This window comes from Corvus hawaiiensis, chromosome 1 (assembly GCF_020740725.1).
Source record: "Corvus hawaiiensis isolate bCorHaw1 chromosome 1, bCorHaw1.pri.cur, whole genome shotgun sequence".
Lineage (NCBI taxonomy): Eukaryota > Metazoa > Chordata > Aves > Passeriformes > Corvidae > Corvus > Corvus hawaiiensis.
Window position 1 is genome coordinate 59384343 of NC_063213.1, and position 18973 is coordinate 59403315.

At 35.7% G+C, this 18973-nt stretch overlaps 1 protein-coding gene across 1 annotated transcript in view; it reads right to left on the minus strand.

The window, feature by feature from the left end:
- MINDY3 (MINDY lysine 48 deubiquitinase 3) overlaps nucleotides 1-18973 on the minus strand; it is a 48505-nt gene that overhangs the window by 16194 nt on the left and 13338 nt on the right. The window contains exons 6-10 of the mRNA XM_048306811.1: nucleotides 16999-17113; nucleotides 16494-16567; nucleotides 15946-16025; nucleotides 11178-11248; nucleotides 10855-10935 (exon numbers count right to left, since the gene is read on the minus strand). Of these exons, the coding sequence (XP_048162768.1) occupies nucleotides 10855-10935; nucleotides 11178-11248; nucleotides 15946-16025; nucleotides 16494-16567; nucleotides 16999-17113 (421 nt within the window). The remainder of the gene's footprint in view (nucleotides 1-10854; nucleotides 10936-11177; nucleotides 11249-15945; nucleotides 16026-16493; nucleotides 16568-16998; nucleotides 17114-18973) is intronic.

Genomic DNA, 18973 nt, shown 5'->3' on the forward strand with positions numbered 1-18973 from the left:
GAAAGGACTGTATTTACTTCACAGTACCTGCAGTACCTTGCTGAGAACTGAAGAGAGTTCTCCATAGGGAAGAATGAAAAGCTACATATGGACTACTTCAAATTCTTTTTCACCTTCAGCCATACTACCAGACAGAAAAGAGAGCCTAATCCAAGAGTGGGGTGAGGCTGTGGAGGAAAAGTGAACACAAACCAAAGAGGAAGAATTAACAACAGAAAGCTGAGGACCCTGTCAGCCTATTCATCTGGAAAGTGGGGTTTTTAACATACACTCAAGTAAGTTATAGAAACCACAATATATCCTCCATTCCTGTGGGAGAGGATGGTTTAATAAGACAGCCAACAAAAAAAGCCACAGCATAGCAGTTTTTAAAAATAAGAGAAACACAAAACTACAATTAATACCTGTTTAACAGTTACATTGCCAGAGATGCTGGTGGTTTATTTTAAAACATCCCAAGAAGGCAACAATTCACTTGGTGACTCATGAAAAAATAAGAGCTTCTTCAACGTGTTCCTTGCTTTCACGGACTGATTACAAGAGATTACTGTGAACCAATAAAGATTAGGCATATAGTATTTTTCTTATTCAGTTAGTATCTTATTTTGCTCATCAACATAAAGTCTTTGTTTTGAAAGCAAAAATAGATTACTGGAATTATAGACCAGGAGTCAGCAAATTTGAGTTTACTGGAATTCTTATCTAATAACTAAATTATGTACTACCCTCAAGTCGCAAGCTTAATCTGAAAGGGCAGCTTTTCAAATTATATTCACATAGCTTTTTTTTTTTGAAGACAGAATGCAGTGCTATGCAAACACTATACTTTGTTCCTATGAGGAATCAAGCTGGAAGTGAACAAATTCTACACTTTATGACTTCCAAAACCTCCACAGTATAATTCACTAAGATGAACTTTAGCTTCTATTATTATGCTACTCTTTTTCCATGTAAAAAAATTAATATCTAGTCTTAAATACTATTTCTACATCTAATACCGTTTCAGTCTATAGACATGAGCTTATTGCCATACAACGCAGTGGTGAGTATTAACATACTAATTCTATTTGGGAATTACAATAAGGAGGCAGGAAATGAACAAGTATGTCAGGAACATTTGATACCAAAGTTTACAACAAGTGAAGATTCACTGGAGAAATTTAAAACTTCCTAAGTACAGTTCTCACAATCCTGAAAGCTGCACTTAATGTTGGAAACCAGCTTACAGTATTCAGTTTCCCACTTAAACCATATAATTCTCTCTTGGGATGACGAGAACCCTCTGGCTTGCCTCAATCCAGAATGATGAAAAGTTTTTGCAAATAGACTGGATCAATTATTTCATAACTCAAAACCAACAAGTGTTTCTAAAGGACAATTTTTAGCGTGGTTAATTAACCTAACAGTAATATTTTATGGCTTTTCACATGAAATGTACAAGCTCTGGGAAGCAATGAAGAAAAAAAGTATATTAATAATGGCATGTAAGCCACTGTTATTTAGTATTGGTAAGGAGTATTTTAAGAAATCTTTATATGCACATTGCTACGTGTACAGAGAAAATACTAAATATTCATAAATATCACCGTTTCGTATATTATAAAAACAGTATTGCTGTTTATGATCATATTTGAAGTATATTATTTCAGGTAGCTAATTCCAACAGTAGCAGAATAGAGCAATTAGCTTCTATAAAAACCAGTATGTTTATTCTTTTATCAATACAAAACTTGTGACACTTTTTCATTAAAGCTGTATTATACAGTAAAGCCCATCTCACTTCACTCAAACTGCATGAGCTTTCTTAACTATGCATAGACAGTGACCAAATTTCTCTAAATACACCTGCACTGTTTCCATATTTTCATAGCCCAGTCTCTTTGACTGACAACTTTGGCACCCCTCTGTAACAGATATTCTTAAAGTACATATATAAGATACCCTAAACTATCAACTGGTAGAGGAAAATGGCATTGGACTCCCTGTAATACAAAGAGAAAACAGATTTCATGTGCTTCTTATGTAAAACAAACTAACACTGAAAAAAATGCACTTAAATATTGAAATGACATTACTACAGTTTTACAAACAAAAGAATATATTATTCACATAGCTAATCACATGTAACTTCTTATGTTCTGTAAGAGGAGAAAGATAGCAAATTAAAATATGACTAAATGTGCTTCACCTTTCCTAGGAAGAGTTCAAAGGTCCCTCCTCCATAGACAATCCCTGTCCCTGCCTTTTCTCTGTATTTGTATTCTTCCACATTCAGACTTTCAAGTTTGAAAGTAGAGCTGCCTTATCAAAAGAGGTCAAAGATGTTATTTTCATTTTGGATGCAACAAAGCTGCTATCTGTATGAAAGGGAAGGGGATATATATAGGGAAGAAAAACTTATTTTTCAATGCTTTTAAAAAAGTGGTTAGAAATTGGTTGCTAAACATCTTTGTGATTGTACTTGGATTAAACCCAATTCTGTATATGGATTCACCCTATTTTCCCAGGGATTCCACAGCTGTCACATGTACTAAGGTTCTGTGGCTCAAACAACAGCTACAACCCAAACCAATTTTAACCAAGTTCCTGCCATTTATAAAATGACCTAAAGTCTTCTGATAGAGATTCTCTACACAAGTTCAGTCTGTCATGTCACATGTTTATTAGGCAGTTTGTGAGTTTTGCAAAAAGCAGAACTTGGCACAAAGTTTCAGAACAGGACTACAACAGTTACTATTTTAAAGTGTATTTTTATTACTGAAGCATATGTTGTCATGTTGGCAGTCTCATTTACTGTTTCTAGTTCCTGCATCTATCCCAGCAGGGTTTGGGCACATGGGAATAAAGCAGGCTGAACAGAGAATAAAAAAATACGTAATCCTCCACTTCCAAGGATACATGGTGCCCTGCTCAGCAAGAACATCTGGTCTTCAGACATTTTGGAAAAAAAAACATGCAGAGAGACAAATGGCCACAAAATAATTTCCCTGTTGTTTAGCCCAAGAACACTTCACTTAAAAATATCTTTAATAGGCATTCAATAACTATATTTAAAACTGTCTGTTTCCTAAGTTCTGTAATACATTAATGACTTCAGGACATTTTCTCAGGTAGCAAAATTGTAAGGGAAAGAATGATTCCTCAGATTCACTCCAGAACATGTATTTATAACATGTGAGCAAGGATTAATAGCCATTCACAGAAATTCATTTTCTCAAACAGAACACATAGCAGGTAGATAATCAGTTCATAAGCTGGAACTACCATTCTGTCACGTGGTGAATACTACATTCCCAATTCTAAGTCTTAGTATTCCCAGTATCATTATCTGGTATTAAAAATATGCAGTCAGTAGGCCACAATTAAAAGATAAAGTAAAAAGGAAGGTGCTTTGTAAAACAAAGAATGGATGGTGAGAGTCTGGCACTATCAAGGTTTATGATTTCTACCTCTTGCCTCACGTAAAAGTACATGGAATATGTGGAGAAGTTGTTCATTTCATTTGCCTTCTCTTCATCGTGATACTACAAGCATACTAAATTCCGTATTTTGGAAGACAGTGGTTTAGGTTTTAGGGCTTTGTTTCTACCTAGTATCTTTGCTTTCAGAATTTATTTGATAGAGTGACTTATAAATTATAAAATTGCATTTAGAAATTTCTTTGATGTATTTACTATTTGCAAGCCACTCTGCATATACTACAAAAAAGAATAAAACAACTAAAATGTGTTTCTTTAAAAATCAGTCCTTCCCTGGGTAGGCTGATGTACATGCAAACTAGATGTTGCTCATAGCCTCCTCCTTCAACACACAGGAGGCTGCAATTCCTTCTAGAAGTTCTCCTACGAGGTAGGACCCAACTTGTTACCTTCCAGCCCCCAATTTCAGTTTACATATGAGAGTCATACATTCTAATATGAGGAAAAGGAAAATGTACTCCTCAGGACAGCCCTGCCTACAAATGGGCAGGAAATGACCCACCATTTCTATACTGCTCAGTGCATTTTTCACAACAGCTGCTTTACATGTTCACCACTAAAAGCTTTCCACTAAACATAGAGCTAGCTCATGTTCAGAGACAATGTATCCACCTAGCTATTGCCAAAAATTGTCTCATGGAGATGTCTACCCATTAATCTCAGGTTATGTTCCCACAACCTACTGCTAACCTTTAAAAATCAGACAAAAGTTTGTTTCTTAACCAACTAAAATGCAAACTCAGCAAGCAGAAAGTAAACACAGCACACACTTTGAAGGGAACTAGGAAGCTGGAAAAGTAAATTCATGGATGACCTCTAGAATCACTTGTCTTCCTAAGTGCATTTAAATAGACTTGAAATGATTAAGGAGACATTTTTCCTAAAAATGTTTAATGTGATATTTGTAGGCAGATCTTCCTTGTAAGTTTTCTGATTCAGAAGTGCTCCTACAATACACTAAATTGAGAGCTTAGCAATTTGCAGGAAATTCGTTCATTTTCGATTTGTGGATCTAGAAAAGGTTCTCTTACTGCACTGGTTTTCTATCCTTTATTCTCTCACCCTTCCTGCCTTCATTTCAAAGAGTATCTCATGCAACAAGTGGTAGTGTTTTATTTTCAGTTTTTATATCTAAACGTTGCTGGATTGAAAGTTTCTATTGGAACTGTGAGAACTACTCCCCACCCCGCATCTTACAAGTTTTCATCTAGGTGTGGAAACAACGTGCCCAGAGTCAGTACAAAGGCATTCTCTCATCTACCTGAGCACAGAATAGTATCAAAATGTGTAACATTTCAGGATAAACTCTTTTCAGTAAGTAGAGCAACTCAGAGGAGCTTTGCCTTCTCCAGTATTAAAAAATTCTTCTAGTAAAGCTGATGTAGAGACCATCAAAAGTTGTGAGCAGACAGGGAGATCTGGTATTTCCTAGCAGCTATCAGAGTTGGCTGAGTATTCAAACAATGCGGGAAACAGGAAAATAAAATGAAACAAGTATTTGTCCTGAGCAAAGCTAAAAACTGTATGATGGCTGAAGTTTCTCATGAAAGCCACCTCCACTTAAAACCAAAACTACATTTCTAATTAAATAAAAAACTGTAACCAAACAAACCCCCCCACCCCAAAAAAAAACCCCAACCAAAATAAAAAAAATCCCACCAAAAAAACCTCGGAGACTTCATAAATGACAATGCACCATGACTTTGGGCAAATTGATGTGATGGACTGGTTTAATTAGAAACAATATGCCACCACACACTGTTGCATCACCTATAGAGTCTCTTTTACTAGAATGAAAAATTAAGACAAAATCTAAAAGTTACTTGATAAATGCTGGTGTGCAAATCACTGATGTGAATGTAAGAAGTACAAGCTCTCCTGTAAAAAACCTTCCAAACAAACTATAAAAAATTGTCCAGAGGGACCTGTTCAACGAAAAGGACCACACACCTGTAGTACGAACAAATCAATCCACAAGTAAAATCAGAACAGACCCACAAGGAGCAGAACAAGTTTTCACAGTTAAGCTCTGTGATCTCACAAAGCTAGAGTAAGGTAGAACTTTTCAGAAGTATTTTGAGATGTTCCCTGACAAAAATGAGATCTCAAAACTGGCCTTTCTACTACTTTCCAAAACTCCTTTGGAATTGCTTATGAACTGCTGTGTTATTCAGAACAACTTAAATTCATTTAGCAATAGCATTTACACTACAGATCTTAAACCAACTAGTAGAGTAACTTAAATTCTTTTTGGGAGCCCACAGTTCCCAAAGGAAACACTCTCCTTTAACATTCATTTAAAAAAGGGGTCTCTTCCTGCAGAAAGGAGCTCTCAAATTACCAGCCAATAGAAATATTTGAAGATGCAATGTTGATTTAGTCAGGTGACAGCTCTTGTCAAAAACGAAACAGCATTTGCCTCCCTACTCTTAAATAGCACAGAGAAAATGGGAGTCCTACTTCAGCCCAGAAATGATTTCTGCAGTTGCCTCACACATCTACATCTTTTCCATCAGTTGTCCAGACTGTCCCAACCAGAACCAACTCCTCTTACTCCTGAAAACTAAAGACGCTAAATCCACACGCTCTGTAACCATTTCCTGAAGTGGATTTTCAAAATGTGATTTTATTCTCTGATGAAAATATACTTTACCTGCATTCACTGGTCATGGGAGCGAAAAACAAAAGGAAACGTGTAGATATTTTTCATTACCCTTCCAAAGCAGAAGAGTTCTTAAGTTAAAGGAAACACATAGGTTACTTTTGTAGAAACCAAACTTGTTAACATATACTAATAATGACTGAATTTTTACACATGCATCTTATTTTCTTTCATGACCACTGACAACCTCTGTTGGTGTTCGGACCTTAAATGCTGTACCAACTAACACTCCCCCTCAGTCCAGTTCTTGTAAACACCACTGAGCCACATTTAGGCTCTCCTATAGCCGTGTCAGTGTTCGCTGCGGTGCCCCTCAGTTGAACTCTGATGAAAAAGATTGTTTAGGAAGAGAAGTGAATGTTCTTTCTTCTGAGAGACAATACTATCAAGGATGCAGAAAAAAGGCCCTGAGAATATGTAGAACAGGTTACAGTGATCAAAGTCAGAAAAATAAAATCTGAAACCAGTGTGGTTCCAGGACAGGACATTTTCCTTCAAAAGCAGTAATTTGTAACTTACTCAGATTTCTCAGACAGAAGTTTTCTCTGCTTATCTAACTCTTCAAGTCTAGAAATGCTACAATGCTGTAACTGAAAATGGTAGCCAATTCTGTTGAGGCCTGTGTGCTCAAAGACCTAGAAACAAACTAACAGAATTTTAAAAAAAACTTACACAGCTGAAATGTCCCACAGTTAGTTTCAATCACCTGAAGCCACCAGACCGACCTTCATCCATGCTGTCTTTTCACTTTCAATGGCATAGACATATAACTTCAAATGAATTCAAACTTCAACACCACGTGGATTTGCATGTCAGCAGACAGTATTTAGAAAGCACCTATTAACCTCCTGTTGTTCTTCCTATTGTTTGCACTGGAACATTTTCTTGTTATATTTTGCATAACATTTCAACTTGTTGGTATTCTTTCATATAGTCTGACCACACTTTGACATTCCTAGAAGTTCTGAATTGTCTCAGCTTGTCATAACTTCCTATATTATGAGTACCATAAAAATAATTAAGAAGTGCCCCTACAACATTTCATCCAGAACATCACAGCCTTATTTAGAGCTACCCCACTTCCTACTCTCTCTTATCTCTACAATAAAAGAGTAAAAAAAAAAATACAAAAAGACTGTAATGATAAAGCTGATTTTTAGAGGACATTTACAGCACCACATATTTCCCTTTGCACCGTCTGACAGAGCATGCAGGGAAACTCAGTGTGTCAGATGAAAGCTTCCTTGTTTGCTTTTGTTGGACTGAAGCCATTTGAAAGTCTTCCTATTCACTGAAAGGAAGGGTGGGCAGGGAAAGGCAGAAATGATGGCTGATTAGATTTAGTAGCCTATGAAGAATCTACATACTCACTTTTTCAGGCAAAATCTACCTTGTTGCAAATGCATAGCCTGTGACCTCTAAGAGTAATAGCCACACTTCCTTTTTTGGAAAATGTTAAATCTGGCCTGCTGAGCATTAAGCAGCTTTCTGACTTTATACACACATATTTGTGAAGAAAAGAAAAACAATGTGATGGTACTACTTATCGTTCTTTGCTATGAACTCCCCCTGCAATGATTCACAAAGTTTTCCAACTCTATTATGACACACATAAGTATCAGAGTTCTGAAGAACTATTTAAGTAATGCAGATGTTCTCATGTCCTTTCTGACTTCAACATTTACTCATGTGCAGAATAAGCTGTAGTATTTCTGCTCAACCCAGCCTACCTTAAAAATGAATTTATGGTAAGATGCGAGGTTTCATTTCAGATATTTCCAGATTCTATTTTCTTTCCAAAAGATCTAACTACAAGTAATTATTTGGCTGATGAGAAACTGGCAAAGTCCCAGACATCAAAACTATTGATACTGTCTTCAATAAAAAGTGCTTCAATCAAAATTGCTGTTTCAATGAAGAAATTATTTGTTATTTCTCTCTACCTCAAATCTCTCTATTGAAAAAAGGCTAATAACTCACAGAAATGCTATGACAATCAAGATGTGGAGATGAAGACCATGCAGGTAGAATAAAATTTACTCTTTTAGTAATAGGAGAAACTGCTGACCCACTGTAGACTTCTCTTAAAACAAGGAATTGACTCAACAGCCTCTGTTTAAGGCTACTTCATGCAGCAGCAGTTACAAAAGAGCTTAAGACCAATTACATACTTTAGTTAACTCATTTTCACTTGAGGCTATAAGTGTGACCTTTGGCCAAAGATACTGTGCTGCAGTTTGCTCACTAAAATCCATTGAAAATATACAAAGTTTTAGGATGGCAGCTATGAACAGGTTTATTTATTTTACAAAATAAACCACTTCTCACAGTCACAGCTACAAACGAATGGTCCACACTTAGAGCAGCGCAAATATGTTCTGGCAGACAGCAACAGAAGTCTACAATATTTAAATCAAACTGTTCTGAGATAGAAAAGTGCGGTGGTTAATCGTTCATTCCACTGATAGGAAACCAATGTTTATCATTCATCAGATGTAAAAAATCTGAGTACTAAAGAACAGCAGCCAGCTTTCTTTACGTAAAGCAGTATGCAGAATTTGAGTAAAACCTTTTGCTTGTTAAACCTCCATGCTCAAGGAAAGATAGCAATGAAGATTCTGCTCTGTTCCCTAATTTTCCCATGCTAGTTGTCTATAGCAACAGTAGCCTAGGCAGACTGCTGTTTCTAGATTTCCAGACCAAATTACTCAACTAATGACAGAAGTGACTACTGTTCCGCTTAATAATTGCCTAACATTATTCTATTTAAAAATACGGCTTTATGATCCTGTAAAATATATGCAGCTTGAAAGAATTAAAACTTACTTGGTTTTTTCAAACTTAATCTGCACTGGTTTGGGCTCCACAGTTCATTTTTCTCTTCCCATTCTGAAAATTACTTTCTCATGTAATCAAACTCACCATCCTCAGTATCAAACGGATGATGAACCTACATCCTCAGTATCAAACACCATCTACACAACTACATGTGCTACTTTAACAACTTGCTGATTAACCACTGGCAATGAATTCAAGTTTTTTCCTGTAGTTTTTGACATGTAGCTTCAATTGATACAATAATGGTTTGTCAACACAATTTGTATTTCCACTGTAGCTGACATCTCTGCTCCAACAGAAATGCTCAACGACTGCTACTTTAGAAAGGGTGAGGTTAGATGCAAATTCAAAAACTATGAGCTTTTACACATCTTCAGCTCCTGCTCTGCATAATAGTAATAACAATGACAACAAAAACTCTAGGAAATTCTTTGCCAATACCATGTCAATTCTTCTGCTTTTTATTAATCACAAGCTGAAGTTTTCCACAGCCTAAGTGGAGTTCAGTAAAGAAAGGAGAACCAATTGGAGACAGCAGATATTGATACCCAGTTACTCTAAACCCAGGAAACAGCCTTCAACACTCTAAAACAAAGAGCATTAGAAGTGGATTTCTGTCTGGAAATGGTCTCTGCAGACACTAAACATTAGCTGTAACAACACTGTGACAGGAACACTGGACTGGCATAACAGAGTGATTATACCTATTTGCACCACACTGCTGTCTATATGACAAAGTACTGACTTTGGTGGTATCATTCAGAAAAACTGTGGATAAAGTTTCAAAACTGAAATAAAAAAGCTTTACTAGGAAAGACTGGGGAGAGAGTAAAGCAGAAAAAAAACATCCAGAGGAGAATAAGGATTTTTCTGTTTCATGAAATAAGGAAGAAAGAATATTATCAGACATTAGGGATTAAAATTTGAAAAAAAAAATTCAGTGTGTAACACCGGCTAATTAATTTAAAGGATTTTTTAAAATTTAAGTTTAACGATAAAAAAATACTACTACAGATAAACTTCTAATATACTGTGGAGGTTTGTTTTTTAATAAGAAAAATCTAAGCATTTATGCTGTCTTTCTAAAGATTAAGCAAAAGTTTTACTTAGCGAAATTCAACAGCTCGAGAATTTACAGCTTTATCTTTGTCGTATGTTCTAGTATTTATTTTCAAGATTTATAACTAAAGTTTTAAATAATTTTTAAGATACTAGGTACAGGAAGGTTAATTTCTAGTAAGTGCCAATAAATATACTAGTAGGTACCATTCAAAGTTTCAATAAAACATTTAATCAGAAACAAGTGTTGTATAAAAATAAAATTTAAGAAAAACAGCTTACAATCTTCAACTAAAGAAACAGAAATTGTCTCTGGAAAATCTGGTCTAATATTTTAAACTGAGAGTCCTCCCAAAAGCATTTTATGTTTCACAGGCTACAGTAGATATCTGATAGAATATCTGATAAAATATACATAAAGAATTACTGTGACAGTCCTGATGTCTATTTTTAATCTAGAACAACCGACTACAGATTAAAAATTGTGAAAGTACTGTCAGGGAGATGAAATGACTATGTAACTCTCTCTTGCACGACAGAAATTTAAGACAGTACTTATCCCAAGCATGGTGTTCCAAAACATAAACTACCCCCAGCCCAATAAATTAAGCTAAAACTGAAAGGCTTCACACTGAAATTTATGAGATATTGATGAAGTATGGAACAACTCGGCCTTCAAGCGAAGGCTTAATTAAAAGGTTTAGTGACTACGTTTTTACATTAAAGCCACATAAAACTCACACTGTAGCAAGATCTGCACTTTGAATTTATGTGGTGTTTATCTGCCTGAGGTTACCAAAACCACATCTAACATACCTTGGCAAAGAAGACTGTGAGGTGTGTTTCGCTGCCAAGTATCCAAATGGGAAATTTTGGAGATTTCAAATAGGAGCCAACCTAAAAAGGTACAACAATATCAAAAATACAAAGCAAACCCAGAAAGGCCATCTAGTTAGTGACCAAGTTAATGAGAATTCAGTTCGTTTTCAAAACAGTTGGGACTCCACTGATATAAAATGTTCAATAAAATGACATAAGTGTCTAACTTGCATACAAGTAGTATTAACAGTAATAATGTTAAAAAAGCCCGAAACAGCTTAATGAAAGAAAACTTTTAAATGATGTAGAAAACAGCTTACCTTACAATATCTCAGAGATTCCATCAATGTCAAAAAGCCTACTGTTGCCTGTTTGTGTACACCAAGAAGTTCTGTTCAAAAGAAAACACAAAACTTATTCAAGAAAAATCTGCAAATCCTATTTTAAGTCATTTTTTCTTACTTTCAAAACTGGTCAAGTAATAACAACTTTAAGTTATGCAGTTTTAGTAACAACAGCAAATCATAAAGATACGGTAAAAAATGGTCACTTCTCTCTATATAAAATAAGATTTCTCTATATATCTCTCTATGAATAGTATCTCTCTATAAAATAAGATCCAGACTCATGGTTTTAAGAGCTTCCTGTTGATAGCCTCTTTTCAAAAACCGTTGGATTTTGTAGGGGATGAAGTACTTGCAACTTACATCACAATTATTCTTAGAAAAATCTAAGAAAAACAGCTATCTCGAAGAGGAGAAAATCCCATATATATCAACATATGAATGTTTCTTCGCTCTCCCTCTTTTTTTCTTAAGAGTTCCTTGGCCATATTTATCTTAACCGTTTCACATTCTGAATAATAAAACATAATTTTGCAAATAATAGTTTTGTTAGCAGAAAAACTAATTTGATTTTCAATACTGACTTCCACTTAAAGCTCTCTAACACACACAGCTGCCAGGAACAGCCGAAATATTTATGTACTACTGATTGGAAAAGCACTTACAGAGCCTTACTTGAGGTCCTCTAATAAAGAATGAGAAAGTACTTCAAAATTCAAACTTCAAACATAATTATACAGATTTGGAAGACGCTCTGGGCTTTCATATACGTCATCTCAAGAGCTCCAAGTACTGTCTGCTTGGAACAGCTCTGCTAGATCCCCAAACATTGTCTAACGAGCAGCACATACCTGGAAACATACACCATGATCAATTTAAGAAGATCTGGATTTCCTTTTTTTTTAGTGAACACTGACTTTCATATTTGAAAGTTCCCTCTAAAACACTAAGTCTCACCCATAATTTTTCACATCAATTATTTGTGTGCAACAGCATAAAACTGACATCTTTATCCATAGGCTAAAGCCCCAGGACCATAGCAAGTGAAAGAAACCACTCTGAATTTAAAAGGTTTCTGGATTTGCAGAAGTCAACTCTGCAGCACCAGGCATGCCATACTCCCTTCACCAACTTCAAGTGTACCTAACTGAATTTTGCAACAGTGCAAAACAATTACAGTAATGGTTTAACTTTTTCCTCTACTGTTAAGCAGAAGTCCCCATACATCCAATTCTGAAAATCAAAACCCAAAAAACTTACAAACATGAGCTTGTTCACTACCTTTGTGTCTGCAAGTACTCCTTCATTAGAGTGTCAGCTATACATATTAAAAGGATCTTTTCAGTGTAGAATTCTTTCATCTGAAAGCTGTGCTTTCAGAGATTATCTTCAAACTCGCTTGGAATTAAAATATTCAGGGCATGCATAGATTATCCCTTGCAAAACCCCATTATCTCACTGATTTATAGCTGAGTTACTATAAATTGACATATGCTGGGACAATTCATCTTTTCTTTGAGCTGAGGGAAAGAGAGCTATAGCCCAATTAAAAAAAAAACTAGTGAAGATTCCTGCAATCTAGGGAACAGCTAACATACGGAAATAGCATACTTATATGTGCAATGAAGTAAACAAGTGGCAGAAGTAAGCAACAGTACATGAGAGAAGTAATTTTACACACCACATATATTTCTTAAAAATCATTAGCAGAAATCAATGTAGAGTTCCATCTGCTAAACAAGGGCTTCAGATGTAGGAGCCAATGCCTGGGTGCAGAACAACAAAGTCACGTGTAAACAATATTTATTATGCAGAAAATTATTCAAAATAATTCTATGTTCCCCTGACAGATAACCTCATGAGAACTGTAACTGATGACTAGAGAGAGCTGGGATTTTGGCTACAGCAGTAGCCACACAGTGTGCGTATTCTTTATAGTTAGTAGTCAAGCTACACAGACTGTGTATCTGGAAGCTCCTAGGGTTAACTTCAGTTTGTAGTCACTGGCCTACCCATGCCTCCTTCAGAATTAGCCAACAGAGAAGAGAGACACAAAAGCAAAAATCACTCTCAGATGATTTACAAAGAAGCAAAGGGAGACTAGCATTAAGTCAAAGTTTATTCTGTGAATATCCTCATCCCACAAAGAGAGAAGATGACCGGAATGCATCTGAGAACACCAAAGATCAACTAAGAACATGAATATTTATGCCTCTTGCCACAAAGGTAGTTTCTCTTGCTTGGAAAAGCACTTTTGCGAAGCACTCAAATTCCTGAGCACATTTCTGTTACCAACCGCATCAGCACAGCGCCACCGAGCGGCCACACCGACCCCACAAATCCCTGGCACTGCGTGGGAAAAGCAGATCCAGCACTAGTTGCATTCATAGGCAATTGCTACAGCGCATGTAGGAACAACAGTCCTAAAAAAAAGTGGTAAAAAAAAATTACCTCCCCAGATCTTCCCACTGTGGACAGTTGTGGCAAGAGAAAAGATCAGAATAAGAAGAAAGGTTTAAAGGAGAACATGTAGATAGTCAAAGAAGAGATATCATTTCACTGGCGTATTTACCAGCAGTGGCCAAGAACAATTCCAGTTAATAACTTCTACCCTATCTGGAAAATATGCAACACTGTGAGAGTCAGTGCGCTGAGTACAGTCTGCAAACACATGGTAATTCCTCAAGTTTGCAATTCAGTATGTTCTTTTGTCACTGCTAAAATTACTAGCAGTACCTTTAAAATGCCTTATAAATAATTTTAATAATTTACTTATTAATTCAAAACTGCTTATCTAAATAGTTGAACAAGAGGTAAAGTGACTTTAGATAACTTCTGAATAAAAATGTATTCAGTCCTTGTTATTTTGATACCTGCAACCCTTCTACATGAAAAGCTCATAAGCACTGACAGGAAAGAAGCTAAAGGTTTTACGCACAGAGAGAAACAAAATCCGTGAGAAATGATCGAAAAAGAAAAGATGACAAGAAGAATTTTTAGGTAAAGAAAATTTGACAATGTATCCAAAATTCAGTCTTGCTAAGAAGTTGTGAACAGTAACGGCTGCTCTTTATCTTTCTTTTTGATAGACAACAAATCACTTGGTAACAGATATGATTATAGACTTAAGACAGTGAATAAGCAGGTTCTGACTGTAATTATCCAAGGGCTTCAAGAAAATTGAGGGCTCCCAGCAGTAAAGTCCAATTACTTCACTGGTCAGGAAAACTAACAGGACACAATACCAGATCCTTAAGAAGTAGTAAAGATCATTTTTTGCTCCTCCACTCCCCACAAGAAGAGACAGACTCTATGGGAGTTCTGGTTCTAGGTTTTTAGGGCAGAACTGACTGAGAACCTAAGTGTGGACTATTACTGTGTCCAAAGCAAGTTCAGCATTCTCAGAAAAGAAAAAAATTCCAACTTGGATAACTAAACAATAAGGCCTACCAGAAAGATAATCTGAAAGGCAAACGAGGGAATGAACTCACAGTATTCAAAACCAATACACTGAATTACAGAACAGCAACTTATCCTAATACAAAGGAAAACTGCAAGAACAATTCAGATTGATTGATCAATCATAATATAAAAATTCAGACTGATAAATCATAATCAAAAAGGGAAAATTAAAAATACTGAAGAGAACACAAAGATAAAACCCAGAAGGCTAATTGAAACAAATTTCAATTAGAAACTGGGGTGGGGAGGGGATCAATGACAACAATGTCAAACAGAGGAAAGTTAGACACAATATCCAAATGATATTCTGTAAGTCTTTTAGTACAGGCTGCGTGGAATCATAGCCAAGTGCAGTATGTCTCAAAGGAGATTATACTACTTGTTCATTGCCAAACCAGAGCATTTTGATTCAGGTCTTGCATGGATCTGTCCTGAACCTCATTTCAAGTAAACATTTTCAATGTTAACTTAGATGATGGAAAATCATTGTAAGAAATGTGCTGATGAACCTGAGATGGACTTTGTAGCAGTGGAAGAGAAGATGTGAACATTTCCACAGTTTAAACTGTTCCTGTTTTCATATAATCTCTATTTGTAAAATTAAATGCAAAAAACACAAAAGCCCTCTAATCATGAGCCTCCACTGAACTCACTCCCCTTACGTCAATGTCTTTCCTGCACTGGGGAGCCTAAAACTGGACACACCACTCCAGAGCTTGTCCCACAAGTGCCAGATAGAGGGAAACAACCACCATTTCTCTCCAGCTGCTGGCTACCCTCCTGCACAGCCCACGATGCAGCTGCCCTTCTTTGCCAGAAGGACACACCTGAGTACAACTCAATGCCCACAAGGACCTCTGGTCCTCTTCTACAAAGCTGCTTCCCAGCCAGCCAGTGCTGCCCTGTGCTGTTGCATAGGTTTATTCCATCCCGGGTGCATCTCAGGAGATTACTGTCAGTCCATTTCTCTAGCTTGATGGGGCTGCTCTGAATAGCGGCCCTGTCTTCAAACTTCCCAAATTGCAGAGATTCCACTCCCTTCCATCATCCTGGTCATCAGGTAACTCCTACGTTCAACTGGTAGCTGACAATCCCATATTCACTGATACTAACATCAGCAATTTTGTGCTAGTATGTTTTATTTCCATTTGAGGTCTACTAAAATCAAAGGGCAGTAAATAAGGAGACTATCAAAACAGAAATGGAACACATTCCAAATCTATAGGTCAGCATCCCAGAGTATGTAAAAATTATGAACAAGCACAAACTAGAATCAACTTACTCATTCCTGAACATTCTCTGTCTCCATCCCACACGTTAGAAACAGCATGTCCCGTCAACAGCAGATTAATCAAACTTTGGCTATGCAACAGAAAGAAATTATGTAAGACATAAGAAATTAAAAAGGACATAAAATCTATTTCAAAAAAAGTGGTTATCTGTAACAAATTAAAAAATTATTGGATTATCCAGACAGCCAAGCAGACATTTTATAACTATTTTCCATTTACTAGTGTGTATTTCTAATTCAGGAACACTAATAATCATCTCCACTCTTTCAGACACAAGCTTGATATGGAATGTAGCCCTGAATTTGAGAATTATTCTTCTGAAATTTCAGCAAAAACAGAAGCATTTCCTCAGAACTGATACAGTAAATGGAGTTAGCAGTGAAAAAAAACCCACGCTTTTCAGTGTTGCTTTTGGTTATTTTAAATTTGTAATTGAATCTGTCTTTTAATGTCAGTAATTCCCTAAAAGAATGATCAGTTACATAAAACAAAAAATTACCCCACATATCTATTTTAAGTGGTAGCAAATGTATTTTACCTTCCATGACCATAAACAGGATCTATCAATGGCTCAGTTGCATCTTCAATTTCATTTTTTATGTTTTCAATACCCTGTAGAAAAATTGCAAACATTTTTGCTATCTTAAGGAATGAATTGCAACATTTATACAACAACATAATGCAACAGTAAAATATTGGGAGGCTGATGTTTTTACATGAGTTGATAACTAAACAGGCTGCTTTCTCTTAAGGAATATGTTTTCAAACATCTTGTAAGAAAGTATGTTTTCAAAATGTGTAAGTCTCCCAGATCAAAAGAGAAAAAGACAAACCAAAACCCAAAAAGACAAAAGGCTGGAGCCTTTCAAATTTTTAGGCTGGAACTGTACTGCAACATAAATGAAGATACCATTTCATCCATTTATCTGGACTTAGTTCATCAGTTACTGTTCATCTTTTACAGAAAAAGGGTTACATGATCGAAGTTTCTCTTAACAAAGAAATATAAACCACACACAAAATATATCAGGCAAACCACAAACCTTTGTCAGTATTACAGAATACAGAAAGAGCAATACTCCAAATCTGTTTGTCCACGCTGAATATTGATCCCAAACTGCATCCTTCAGTTCAGGGAAGCTTTTGAATGCTCGTTTGCTAAAGACAAAAAACAATAACAAACAACAGAAAAGAAGTATGTATTTAGGTGAAGCATTAGAATAGTGTCACAAACAAGAAATACTAACACCTAACATGAAAATATCAAAGTAAGAGTAGAACAGATCTGGTGTTATATACAGAATGACACAGCAGCTCTTCTGGAGTTACTGAAACTGCCATAGAGTCATTAGTATTTACCCATCTGAAGATGATAAATAATTCTGGAGCAAAATGCAAAAATGAACAATTTTGAGATGCAAACACTAACCATAAAGTTACATACACGTGTGAAAGAGCTGAGTGGCTTGCACCACTCCTGTAACTCTATAAAACACTGTTACTGAAATTGCAAATAGATTGTATGTCACCAAAATAACATATGCATTATATAGTGTTCTGAAAGACATTTGGCCCATAAACAAGGGAGAAAAAACCTTCTACTTAACCAGGTAAGACTATCTTCCAGGCTTTTGAAGAAATTATTGTATTTCCCATAAGAATTTGAATTTGTTAGACTCTTGCTCTGGAAAAAGCAAATTGTTCAAAATATTGAACAGTGCTACATTAACATTTGGGACACTATCTGGCTGCGTAATATGGTGACTATCTGGATGATAAGGTAACACCATGCGATCATATGTTTAAAAAGAAAAAAACTGAAATAAAAACCAAGAAAAGGAAGAAATTAATCAATATCCCAGTGAAGCAATACACTTTCAGTTTCTTGGGGCAGTTAGAGCTAAATACTACATTTCAGAACACAAGCATTAGTTTTTACTGAGTAATTCAAACTAGATCATAGTCTCTGCTTATCTTACACGAGCAAGTATATTATTTTCTTTCTGATTTCTTGCACACTTTTAGTAAGCTTTGTTTAAAAAAGAAACAAACATCTACAAAAATACATTCATAGATGGGTTTACTCTGGCTAATACTTGATTTCTAAACATCCTTTCTTCATCAGTAGACACATGGCATACAAAGTATGCAAGGCAAAGCCAGTTCTGAAATTCATCTGATGTCTAAAGGTAAATGCCAGAGCATTCATTCCCAGTGAGAACGACAGAAAAAAATAAAAGTGGGTATCACAAGTGCAAAGAGTGAGGGGGTGAGCAGGAGGGGAGGGGGAAGGGCAGGAAATTACTGTTTTGATCAGATAAGGTTATAAAACTTCTATGGACTCCTCTTTCTTATTTCCTTATATGACAATGGTTTAAAAAATAAACTGTAATTACTACTGATAAAATAAACTGTGGGTATTTCAGTTCTAATTAGCAATATTTTCCATCTCAGGTGTTTTTTGGAATTCTGCTGCTCTTCATTTCTTCTTAGGGGATTGATTTGTATAATATTTACCCAGCTGTTCACTGTGAAAATAAAAGGCTCTTGCCTTTAATTATAAACTCACTAGAACTGTCAGTTCTGTGTTTACACCCCAAAAAAAGAACAGTGTTTAAAGTATGAAACAAAAATCAGTCTTGCATATGAAACATTTTAATAAATGTTTCTTACGATATCCCAAATCAGGAAATATACTAGATGACATTACATAAATATTGAGGATTAACATCTTTATTATAAAATATTGATTAGCTGTGTTCATATACTTGAAATCCACAAACTATCTGGCCAATTTATCACATTACATTGCTTCAGTTTTATTTTAAAGCCTAATACTTATGCTCAAAATAATATTCCATTTTAAATGGTTAAAATGCAAAGAAAAACCACAAAAACCCCCAAATCAAAACTTGAAATCCATGTTTAACCTGATGAGTAACACAAAGTTCTTCAGCATACCCCTTTCAGGCCTGTGAATATTAGTGTAACTTCAAAATATTGTATTTTAAATGTTCC